The 12913-nt window shown below is 41.2% G+C and overlaps 1 protein-coding gene across 1 annotated transcript in view; it reads left to right on the top strand.

Annotated features, from left to right (window-relative positions):
* The window catches only part of LOC146786147 (cytochrome P450 2J6-like), a 70325-nt gene extending 60747 nt beyond the window's left edge, over window positions 1-9578 (top strand). Inside the window, exons 8-9 of the mRNA XM_085635651.1 lie at window positions 3946-4087; window positions 9371-9578. Of these exons, the coding sequence (XP_085491777.1) occupies window positions 3946-4087; window positions 9371-9465 (237 nt within the window). The 3' untranslated portion in view covers window positions 9466-9578. The remainder of the gene's footprint in view (window positions 1-3945; window positions 4088-9370) is intronic.
* Window positions 9579-12913: the final 3335 nt, after the last annotated feature.

Genomic DNA, 12913 nt, shown 5'->3' with positions numbered 1-12913 from the left:
GAGAGATTTATAACCAAAATGTACTGTTGCTTATCTCTACTGCTTTGTCAGTCATGATTCAAACATATGACCTCAATCAAGATCCAATGCTAAAGAAGCAAATGCTCCTCTTACCTGCATCTAAAGTCCTCCAGCTTTGGCATCGTTCATAGATTCACAAGCAAACCTCTCCGCTCCCCTTTCACGAGCCTCTTCCATGATGCATTCTACTCCCTAAAAAAACTGAGTTGAGGAAGTTTCAGCTGGAGTCGAGCTTTAAGACTTTCCACCTCATTGGCCGGGGTTCATATTATCATACACTGAGGCATATACACTGTTCAAGGTGCAAAGTTAAACAAATTTTTTGTGTAGATTGTGGTTTTAACACGGGGAATTCTCATACTAACAATGTGGAACAATATAGGCAGGTGATAATATGAAAGATAAAAAAACTGAAGAACTGCTGTAACACGTAAATATGTTTGTATTCAACTAAACGGAAATACCTATCCATGAACCATTCATTTTTGCTGTTACAAAAGAGGACTATGTGTAATGTCTTAAGACTGTGAGTGCCAGTACCCCGCTGTTCAGGGCGGACTCAATGAGAGAATTACATAACAGTTTTTGGATGTGTTAAGGTGTGGTCATCATGCGTTAGGAGAAAATGAGAAGTTCAGTTGAATGTTGTTCGATGGTGAATAAAGACATCCGACACTAGCTACATGTGTGGCTTGTTAATGGTGCATGCTACCGGGCTGGGAAAGATCCTACATTATATTTAATAGTGTGGACTCAACAGACCCTCGATCTACTCATTTTAAGGTGATTACAGCTCTCAAAAAAAGAAGGTAAATTCAAAGATCAGAAAACAGTAATTTGCACTCAGATTGCAGCTAGACACAATTTGCACTGTTTGAACTAAGAGATCCTCTGGTGAATTGGTAGCAAGTAAACATTAACTACTGCAAATAACACAATTTCCTTGTGTCAAAAATCAGCCTATCTCCCTGTTTACGGAAGTTATGTAGGGGTTAGATGATCCACTGGTAAGACATGCTCATGTATTGGCCTAACTTCCTGCCAGTTTCCATGCAGCCACAGTCTCAGACTATACAGTGGGCTACTGAAATAGTATGTATTTCACCCTTATATCTATTAACCTAACAAAGTTACAAAGAATGTAAAACATAGCAGTTTGACTCATCTGTCAATTGAGAAAATACTATTACGTTTTAGGGGCTCACAGAGAACTTCACTGGTTGTCAGTGGAAGAAAGAATGTTTTTAATCTCCTAAACATATTCATAAACATATCAATCTGACACATTTTGGTTATGTCAGCTATTGAAGCATTATAGAAGGGAACAGTTGCCAAACTAGGAAGGGCAACTACTGTTGAAAATTCCATTGATAAAAAAAGTCTCATCACTGAGATTACGTATTCAGTTATTTAAAGGGTAGACACTAGAATCAGCCTCTGTTGTCAGGAGACAAATATCTTACTTCTTTTCATTTCAGAAAGCCATGGAAATGTACGTTTTCTGTAGGCATAATGGGCAGGCACCTCAATGTTTTTATTTCTTACAGGAGAACAGATGCCTGAAACACCCGATACCTATAAACAGGTGGGGGTATCGTCTGTACCTATGGCTAATTTAGCCCCGGAAAGATGCGGTAACATTTGATACCACATTTGGTGGCAGCATAACACTTCACTGAACACATTAACTTTTGGTTCAGTATACATCTTTGGATACTTCTTATCGCTTTTTTGTTATTGCACTTGTTGCAGTAGCTGTTAATACTCTTTGGATCCTGACGAAGGCCAAGACATTCGTATAGGTCGCTGATGGCCGAAACATGTTGATCCCCTGTCTGCACCTGTTTTGAATCTTGACAGCTGTATGATTCAGCTTATTGTTGTTTTTAATCCTGTCATAGGGTGGCTAAAATAAAGTTCCTGGCGGTTAGCTATATAGTCAGTTTTAACTCACATTCACCAGCACTGAACTTTTCACTCATCCACACACCACGCTCACATAGGGTTTTTCGTATAACCCATGTGCCGAAGTTGAAAGAACATCCCTGAGCTCCTCCCTCGAAGAGAGGGGGTTGTAGCCCGCGTTAGGACAAGGTTCCTAACGCGAGGAGGCACCCCTATGATGAAGCATGACACCTTTGGTGTGTGAGGGGAGTCGTCCTTAAAAGGGATACCTTCCCCTGTTAGGACTTTTGGTGTCACTTATATATGTTGTCACACCCTTGTACTATTAGAAATTTGGATCCGTGGGCTCTTGCGTGTGTTATACCTCAATGTTTAGGTCAACTGTTCAGCCCCAAGTAACCCATCCATAAATGTATTAAACTTTCATGCAAGGCAACGCACTGTTGCACTGCGTGAAAGGGCAGGATTGCGCCATATTGAACATTATGTGGTGCATTCCTGTCCTCTCTTTATGCTGTGCACAAAAACAATCCTCTGAGGCTTTTTTCTCTATCTGTGCGTGCTGTAGGGGAAAAACCAGGAGAAATGAAGGTATTTCTTCTTATCATGCCTCCTCTGGGAAGGTGTAGAATTCTGAGGCATCCCTAGATCTACCACTCATGGTAATTCTGGGAACTTGCCAAAATACATGGCTGGATGCGAGGGAACACCCATGCTCCACCCATGGAATGCCTTCCCAGGGCAGAGTAACGCAAGGCAGTGACTTGTGTTGCCTTGCATTATTCCAAGGTGACCTTGCGTTGCTTGGTAAATCTAACTTAAGTGTTGTGTTGCCCTTGCGTTATCTTATGTGATGCAGGGGCAACGCAGCTCTATGATAAATGTTGGCCCTAGTGGTAATAGTGTGCTGTACAAGAATGTAAAATACAGTCATTTTATTAGCCTTGCATTAATTGGAGTCTGGCTCGAAACTGTTGCATAACTAATAGGTAACTAATTCCTAAGTCATTGTATTGGGAGACATCGTTTACTACGAATGCGCTACAATACCTTCCATTACAACGCAGTCGTTACAATGACCGCGTTGTTTCAAAGCGAACCATTACATCACAAGTCATTTCAATGAATTGCTGTAGGGGGCACGCTGGTGTTGGATTTACAATCCAACATCTTCCCTACTGTTTCACAAACTGGAGTAGGAATAGTAAATAATAATATTCCTAAGTCCAGAGTGCCCCCTACAGCATGTCATTGTAACGACTTGTGATGTAATCGGTTGCGTTGAAACAACGTGGTTGTTGTAATGACCTCATTGTAATGGAAAGCGCATTCGTAGTAAAGAGAAATATTCCATTGTATCAGGTATAGCATGTTCTTGAACAGATGGTTGACTCTTGCTTAGTTTGAGGAGACAATACAGTCTTGTCTCTATTTTAATGAATAGACAGTAAACCTGAGATTATAAATTGAAAATTGTAGTTAAAATGTGACCAAGAAATGTGATGATTTTGGAAAATTCTAGACCACGACCAAGACCCATTAAATGATGATTTGATATCCCTTGTAGACAAAGTGATCATATATGTGTAAAATCCCCCATAACTGCTGCAACTGATGGCCAATGTTTTACAAGAAAACGCAAACAATAGCACCACTAAATATGAAGTAAACAAGAATTCAGAAAACTGACAAATAAAATAAACTTGGCTAGTTTATAATGCTGAATCCGGAAGCAGGCTGTGCCTCAAGTATTCTGACTGAAATACAGACATATATCTTTATTAAAAGAAGACAGTAGTTCAGCCTCAATTTGCGAGTAGAGCATAATGTTTCTTTCATTCCCAGTATGACCACTTACTTAAATGTGTTGATTTATATCACAATATTTTTAATGACCCGTTTTAGTATGTAACACTTTGGAAGAGTACTGTGGGCTAGTGTTCCTTATTTCACAGCTAGTTGTTTGATGTCATCAGACAAAAAGAATGATTGTACTAATAGCAGGTTTATTGCTTTCAGGGCACCAATTTGATAGCCAATCTGTCCTCTTCGCTGTATGATCCTGCACACTGGAAGACACCCCGACAATTCAATTCAGACCATTTCTTGGACAAGGATGGAAACTTTGTGACCTGCAATGCCTTTTTACCCTTCTCTGCAGGTAAGCAATGTTTAGAATGGATATTAAGATAGAAATGTGACAAATTTCCTTTTCTCCTTACCTTTTCTTTGTCAATTGTTCAAGCTTAATAGTTAGTGCATGCCTGTGCCAAACATTTGTATACCAAATTGTACATTGGTCTATGAACACAATAAGTCTTTTTGAGTTAAATCATTCATGCTAATGGACATCCAGGAGGGTCAGATGGATGACAAATGTTCAGTTTAACCACAATCTAAATAAGCTTCTTTCAAATTCAATATCTGTCAATTTATGTTACATGTATTTTCTTAAAATATTGCAATCAATCTATTTCTCCTGTACCTATGGTGGGCACCACTGTTAAGTAGCATTTGACATTATCTCTTATCATGACACAGCTCCTTCTGACCTAATCATAATTCATAAGTTATTGAACTCATATTGAACTCATAAATGTGTGAGTGACATCTGAAACCATGGGAGAAGCAGCAAAGCTAATAAGAGCACATCACCACACTAAAGAGTGGAGTTTTTGCTTGGTTGTCTTTGACTGGTACCAGCAATTGGTCCACGTGACTTCTTATGATTACGTTTTTTTCTTTTTAGTAGACATTAGTCTTGATAAGCTTTCTGAACCTTTTGACCATAAGTGTGTGTATAAAAATAGATGACTATTATGAGACATGTATGTAAAATTTATACTATGTGGATGGATAAAGGTATGAAGAGGGGATCTCTTTTTGTGCCAATGTGGTTGGGGGTATTAACAAAAGAGGTGGTGAATCATGACATGTGAAGCAGCAGTCTTTGAATTTAAATTTATTAAAATCAGGGTGAGCCCCTTTATTTTAATTCTACTATCTCATTGGGACAGCAATAAGGAAACTGTCACTACATAATTTAGGTACATTTGTGTAATTTAATAAAACAGCAAGGTACTTACATTTAATTAATGGGTGAGGTTTAATTCAAGGTGTATTTAATTACAATCAACTAAGTGGTCAGTAATGGTTACTAAGGAATATTTTTACAGTAATACTTTCAGGGCAATACTACCTTGCAAAAGAGCAAATGCATAAGAGGCAGATTTTAGAAAGTTGCATTATTGCTCTGTTTAATAGTAGAAAATCAACACACCAATCTATTTCACATATGACAGCTCACAGACCAAAATATCGCAGACTTTCCCGTCTCCTTTCCTCTGTTCAAGCTCTCTGGTAAGGAAGAATGAGATGGAGAAGCATACCTGAAATCTCTGTCTTAGACCAATTCAATAAAAGCTAGCAACTTGCATTCAAACAAGATGTTATTTGAAATGTCTTTGAATAGGTCTTTTTTAGGTAGGCCGTATTCCACATGAATAGTTATGATCATATGCATGATACCTGTAGTAGGGTAGAAATCTATTTAATGACTAAAAAAAACTTTCACCATCTTCCGCTTTGGCCTCTCAGGCCAAAACAGTTGCAAACCACAGAAAGTCTAGTAGCAATACCAAAGTTAGTCATAAATCCTAATTTGTGAGCAAAAAACAAAGATTGAATATCAAGGGAAACCCATATGACTAAGCATCATTTGGATCATCGTGTAGGGGATGGTATAGTAGGAACCAAAAACGGGCAGTATCCTGACAAATGAGGGATACTGCACTGTAATACAATAACTTGATGCTCTTTAATTAAATTCACCCAAGCACACTCAAGACGTTTAGAGCAAATCCAGCTCCACTATATTCCATGATGAACAACAATGTCATCATTGTCCCCATCTTAAGCTTGTGAGTTAGATCTTAAGTTAGATCCTCTACTCCTTGGTGGCAATGGGCACAGATAATCAATTATTATCTTCTAAGCCAAGCAAACGTGAAAGCCTTTTAGAGAAGTGGAGAAATAGGTGCCATAATGATCAAGAGTTTTCATAATTGAGTGAAATCTCAGCAGGTTGTCTGGGACTCTCCTGATGGTGAAATGACAAGTTACAAGATCCTAATAGACCCCGCCATGCACAGTTTTCCCATCAATAAGTTTATTGCAAATGTTGCAGTGATAGTTTCAATGATGGCATAGAAGATGTCATGAGTGATGTAATATGTTGAGTGATTACAAGTGCATGGTGACGGTGTGAGTTATAGTTCCCTTAGGGCACGAGTTATAGCTACTTGAGACGACTATAACTGGTGAATTTCTGTGGTTCCTAGAGCTTAAAACATTACGTATATTTCACCTAACTGTAACGTTACTTTAACCTTTGTAATTTTGAGTGAATTTTGAGTTTTTTTTAACATAAAGTAATATTTTATCATCATACATAAACCCAACATCTGCATTAAGCCAACTCCCCACATGCAGCCAACCCCTCGAGGCCCACGGCCTTTGGCCACGCATGCTGGGGGTTGGCCAGAGGGCCTGGCCTTTGCCCAGGCCCTATGACCCACCCCTTCTCAGGCAGCCAACCTCACATCACGCACCACCTTCAGCCGTACATGGCAGGAGGATTGAGCCATTGCCACACAGTGTTGGATTTGCATTAGGCCCCGGGGACCCCATAACCTGTGGCCAAATCCAATTTAACAAAGAGGAGGGTCATGCAGCCCCCTTCCTGAGCCATCTTAATATCTATAATAATAATCATCTTGGGTCCCAGGAATCCCATTCCCTGGGGCCAAATATAATAGAAAAGGAGACAAGCCATGTGGCCAGCCTCCCCAAGTCTTATTAGGCCACAGTAATCCCATCCCCATGGCCATACATTTATTAAAAGGGTAGGGGGTTACGAGGCCCTCCTCCACGACCGTCTGGCCATAATATCAATAACTGTAGAGGGGGCAATTTGGCCGCCCTCCCTTAGCCTATATTGGCCATGGGGACACCATTCCCCTGGACTCCCTCCATGAGCCTGATCAGGTCCTGGCAACTCCTGCTCCCAGGACAATTTCTATTTTAAAGGGGAGGGACTCGGACTCAGCTGAGTCCCCCAAGAAAGTGTTTTAAATAAAGAGAAGTGGGCAGGGTAGGAAGACCCTGCACCCCTAGATGGGGTGAGAGGTCCCCCAGAGACCCCACCAGGGCCAAAACGCCTTTCTTTTTAAAAGAAAACTCCCTAGAAAGTTGCGGTCGAATCCACAAATTGTGGGGGGGGGAGGGGAACAAGCATGGTCTCTCACACTTGTTTATAGCTGTGCCCCCAGGTGGGCCAGGTCCCGGGTGCTATTAAGTTTGAGGAGGGGGGAACATGGAGCCACTCTCCCCATGGCCGATATCGAGCCTAGCCAGTGTAATATAATGGAGGACAAGGGCTATGCACCACCCTCCCCAGGCCATTTTCAACCCCGGCGACCATCACCTCCCCAGGGCAAGGCCAAGAACTTAAATACCAGGTAAGGGGGCTCCCCTCCAAGGCCTTTTATGGGAAATAGCAGATTTATCAAAAAGGGTGAGGGGGACACAGGCCCTGCAGCCCACCCACCTGTATGCAAGGCTGAAGGTTGTGCATGGAGCGGGGTTGAGTGCCTACAGGAGCTAGTCACAGCGCCTTGACGCAGGAGCGGCGGGGTTTGGATTGACGTAAGGTAATTAAATATTACTTAACGTTAAATAAGACTAGAAATTCACAAAAAATAATTAAGGTTACAGGTACGTTATAGTTAGGAAATACCATTTAAAAACACAGAAATTCATTGGAAAAAACCAAAGGGTATAGGGATGTTATAGTTAGAATATAACATTTTTAAAACCTTAGAAATTCACTAAAAAATGCAAAAGTTACAGGGACTTTATAGTTAGGTTCACATTTTACACCCACAAAACAAAAGAAATTCTTCAGTTATAGTTAGAGTTATCTTAAGTAACTATAACTCGTGCCCTATGGTAACTATAACTCGTGCCCTCGCCATGCACTGCTAATTTCACCACATATTACATCACTCATGGCATCTTCTATGACATTATTGATAACATCACTTTAACATTTGCTGTGCAATTGTTGATGAGAAAACTGTGCATGGCGGGTGTGCGAGTTATAGCTATCTTAGCGCACAAGTTATAGTTACTTGAAATAACTCTAACTATAACTGCTGAATATCTACTTCTGAAGGTTGCTGTGTTTATGCAAAAAGGTGGATTTGTTGGCCTATACTATAAATTGTGGAATATGTGATGTTGGTTCTATTGGTTTATTATGGTGGGTAGTTTTGGCCAATGATATTGATTGTGGATGTATGATGTTAGGCGTATTGGTGTATGATTTGTCTATGTACCCATTGGATGGCGGGTGTCCAAGACAAAGCGTGTTGCAGTGTTGGTGGTAGCCATGGTATCTGTGAGGGCATTGATAAAGGTCATAGTTGTGGTGGTTGCACTGGGGTTGGTGGTAAGGGTGGTAAGAGTGAAGCTGATAAAAGTAATGAAGGTTGTAGTGGCATTGGTGGTGGTGGCAATGTTGGTAAACAACTCACTCTTTGGGAAGGGGGTTTAGAGAGCCCTAATGCTCCCCGTGATTTATGTCAAGCCTTGTCACACACATTTTATATTTCAGATTAAGGACTGGTAGAGTTGTTTCTCTCAAATTCCTGATCCCGGGCGCTTTTTTTATTAAAGTGTCTGCCAATGTTCATGAAATCATAGAGAATCAAATATAAAGCATTGCAGGTCATGTGGTTTTTAGCAAAAAAGACCCATGGGGGCATTCCCAACCTCTACACTTTATCTTGCCCAAGGACAGGGATTCTTAAATAAACCACCCCTACATCACCCAAGGGCATAGATGGAGGGGTTACGCTTAGATGGGTAGTTCTAAGCTTAACTAAGTTTGACTTCTTTCATCAGTGCTCCGCATGCCATAGGCACAACTAATAGGCTCTAATGATTACATTTTTGGTTTGTATAAGTTTTTATTAACATTTTGAAATACATTCCAAAAGCCACAATTTGATAGGAGAGAACATAGAAGACTTAGAAGTTGACAACAAACAGATTTTAAAGCCTCTCAAAAAATCAATAATAAACTAGCACAAAAATGCTTCAGGTGCCCATTTTTATGAATACAGTCTTACAATCATATTTTCAGAGATGTTGGAAAAGGATGTTAACTGACAAAGTTAAACATTTTCCTAAGCTGAATGCTTGTAGCCATGCATCATTCATATTGATGTTGTGCACTTATCACATGAAACTTTTACATTACAAGCCACCCTTTACCTCTTATTATTGGTATCATTACTACCACCATATCTAGATGATTTTATCTTTGAAGAGATTACTTTTAAATTAGGTGACCCCAGTTCTTTTCTTCTCTCTATTGCAGGACTCCGTGTGTGTTTAGGGGAGCAGCTGGCCAGGATCGAGCTCTTTATCTTGTGGAGAGGTGTGGCTCACTGGTTAGAGGCGGCCGACCCGTAAGCAGAGAATCGGCCAGGGACCAGGGTTCAATTCCCGACGCGGCAGGGTTGTGGACCAGGGTCTAAACGGACTCGATAATTCTCGCCTCGGTACCTACTCTAACCAGGAACACACTCGGCAACTCTGGGCATTAAGCTTGCCTCATCTCTACAACGGCCCCCCACAGACGCCAGGGATGCCTGGTTTCACCTTGGAGATACCCAGAAAGGGACCATCTCACAGGGAAAACCAGGACGGGTTCCCCAGCGGTCTTCAGCGCCAGGATACTCCATGGAGTCACAGTGCGCTTTACAAGTACACCCACATTTACATCTTCTTCGCCAACCTCCTCCGGGTCTTCACCTTTCGGCTCCCAGAGGGGGTGAAAAATGTCAACATGGACTACGTTAATGCACCCACACTGCATCCGCACCCATATCAGATCTGTGCTGTGCCCCGCTCTGCAGAGAAGCTCCCAAAACAAAAGGAAGTGTAAACGTCATGTCCTTCTGACACAAGCGTCCAAATAATTTTCAAATTGTCATTGAGTACTTCCCATTGAAAACGAAACTAGCCCGACATTATATAAAACAATGAGGTATTTTTATATACTATGCTGATGTCATTTCCAGTTAAATTTTTCCTTTGGCCTAATGGTATTCTTAGCAACTACCAATGAAAGACTATGGGCCTGTTTCAGAGTTTGACGGCGAGGGTACTCCATCACAACAGCGAGACGGGAAGACCATCAGTATTTCCAATGACAGAGGCTACTCCATCTCTGTTGCCAACATACATGCCAAATGGAGCTACGGATTAAGGGCCAAGTGGAGGTTTCGCCATTTGTATGCCTGCCCTATTTAAAGCGGACAACCAAATGGCAAATTTTATCTGTCTGTCACCACCAGGTAAAACATGATGGTAAAGGGTAATAAAAACTGCAACTCGACTCCCAAGTCAGAGAAAACCCCATGGCGAGGGGGTAATTATTTTTTTATTTTCAAAAACAAATTCCTGCATTGGGATTTTGTTTTTTAAGATAAAAAAGCCAACTAGGTTTTGCTGCATGGCTCTGTCGTGTTGACTGTGCCTTCTGTCAACCTTTCAATGCATTGACAGGAACCGCCGTGACCATGGTTCCTGCCAATGCAAGAGATGTCTGCTGGGACAGATGGAGCAAATCCTGTCCACCAAAGTCAAAGTCAGGCCCTATGTATTCATACAAAACGGTGATCTTTTGAAACTCTTCCCTACTATGACTATATTTTATCCCTACCCTTTTATTATTGGTGTTTTTGCAAGGAATTGACATAGATAAATATTTTGTCAAGTTTATTTGTGAGGAATTCAAAGAACTTAAATCACAAAAGTAAAATTATCTGAATGTTTTGAAGGAGTATCCTATGCTAATTATGGACTCACATATTAAAAGCACTTTGAAAGTGTCTTATGTAGGCACTATGTAAAAATTGACCAATAAAAAAGTAATGAAGAAAGGTATGTACTCCACTGGCCTGGGAGACCACAGCCCACTGTGGCTCCTCTATAGGCACTGAAAATGTGCAGGGAGACAGCCATATTTCATGCAACTTCTGTGCAAATTTTCAGTTTTTCAAAAACAAAATCCCAATATAAAGTTACAGACGTGCCAACAGCAATTCCTTGGTGTACAGATTTCTCTTACATAAAGATCACGTTGGTTTGGAGACCTATTTAGATGTAATACATATTGAAGCACCACATATGCTGTACATTAAGTTTTGTGTTGGCATACTTTCTCAAAAAACATATACTGTCAAATGGAAACATAACAAAGCCTGCAATGAACAATATGGCACTCAGTGGAACTATCATGCACAATTTATTAGTCTGTCCTAAGACAACTACTGCCTGCATGAAATGGCTAGTTCCCTTATTTGATGCACATAATATATTGAAATATACAGATACCTTAAATCTAGTTATAGGACAAACCACTCTGTAGTCTACAATGCAGTCTCCACTTATATCTGGACTACTTGGACTATAACTCGTCAGATCAAGAATAACTAGAAAGCCAAACTAATTTTAATGTATGTGTTAGTATTGCTACAGACATGCCATATACTAATAGCACTTTATTATACAGAGCATTAAGTTAGACAATACGATGTGCAGTTTTATAGTCATATAGATTTGGCAATGAAAGTAATTATTTACCTTTTCAACAATTTTTTTTTTCAAATTGGGTGACTTGTACATGATCTGTTACTTACCTGTCATGCTGCCTGTCGCCTGTTTACTGTTGTGGAACAGACCAATTGTATCTTTACAATGTTTTTGAATTGCACTACGTAAATGTAATCACTTTTAGAACCGGTGTTTTATTTTAATTTTAATATGGTTATTATTTGTATTATTAAGGCTTACGCTGAAAACAATGAATACATTTATTTATAATGAACATGATTACTTGCACGTTTTTCCCAGGATGTGGGAGTCATTATTTTTGTTTTTCTGTCCAGAGCCACTAGGCTTTTCCTGGCACTCTTAAACTGGAAAAGAAGTTCCTCAGACCATTCATCCTGTGTGCGGTGGAAAGTCCATGATACTTATACCAATGGCCCCAAGTCTGTCAGGCCGTCTGTGTAAGGTTTCCTCCAGCGGCAGAGCTAGGAGGGGTACCACCAGCAGAAACATGGGGGTTTACCCCACTCTGAATAAAGCTGGCGGACTGTGAGTTTGGTGGGCAGGGTACTCTGCTATGCAGGGCCGGCTCCTCCACGTGGGCGGAGGAGCGTTGCCTCACTGCTATCTTAAATACCATTTTATGTTTCTGCTTCTTGCACTGCGAGGAAGCAGAAGGCAGGGTTTGGTTGGGGGCGGGTGGGCATTCCTGCTCCAAACAGGGGAGGAGTGGCTTGCCCACTGTTATGGGCTCTGACTGTTTGGTCGGCCCCAGGGCCAACCAAACCAGTCATGCACACTCTGCATTTTCTCTATGTAGGCTGCATGCAGCCTACATAGAGAAAATGGCCTCCCCATAGAGGCCTGTGGGGTCGGCGTCCTAGCCAATCACAATGATGCCATTGCAGCATTGTGATTGCCTTGGTGAAGGAGAGGGAGGCCGCCTGCTATCTGTTGAAGCAGAGAAAGGAGACATGACGCAAACGTGGGACCGGAGGCCAAGGTAAGTTTAAATTTGTAACTTTTTTTAAACTAAACCCCGCGCGACCTCCTCCCCGCGCGACCTCCTCCCCGTGCGACCTCCTCCCCACACGACCCCCCAACCCGACCCCCCCACCTCCTCACCACCGAGTCATGCTGGCTGTGACTACTGCTATGTTTGTTGCAGTATATCCTGTGTGTTAATGTCTAAATCGCACCCTTACCTATAGTGAAAGCACAACATTTTGACAGGTGCATGTTACAGTCTGACTTCACTTTTAGATTCCTCTACCAAAATAATGGGCAAAGTCATACTAGATCG

Source organism: Triturus cristatus, chromosome 11 (assembly GCF_964204655.1).
Source record: "Triturus cristatus chromosome 11, aTriCri1.1, whole genome shotgun sequence".
Classification (NCBI taxonomy): domain Eukaryota; kingdom Metazoa; phylum Chordata; class Amphibia; order Caudata; family Salamandridae; genus Triturus; species Triturus cristatus.
The sequence above is the reverse complement of the archived record's forward strand: the minus strand, read 5'-3'. Positions and strand labels throughout refer to the sequence as shown.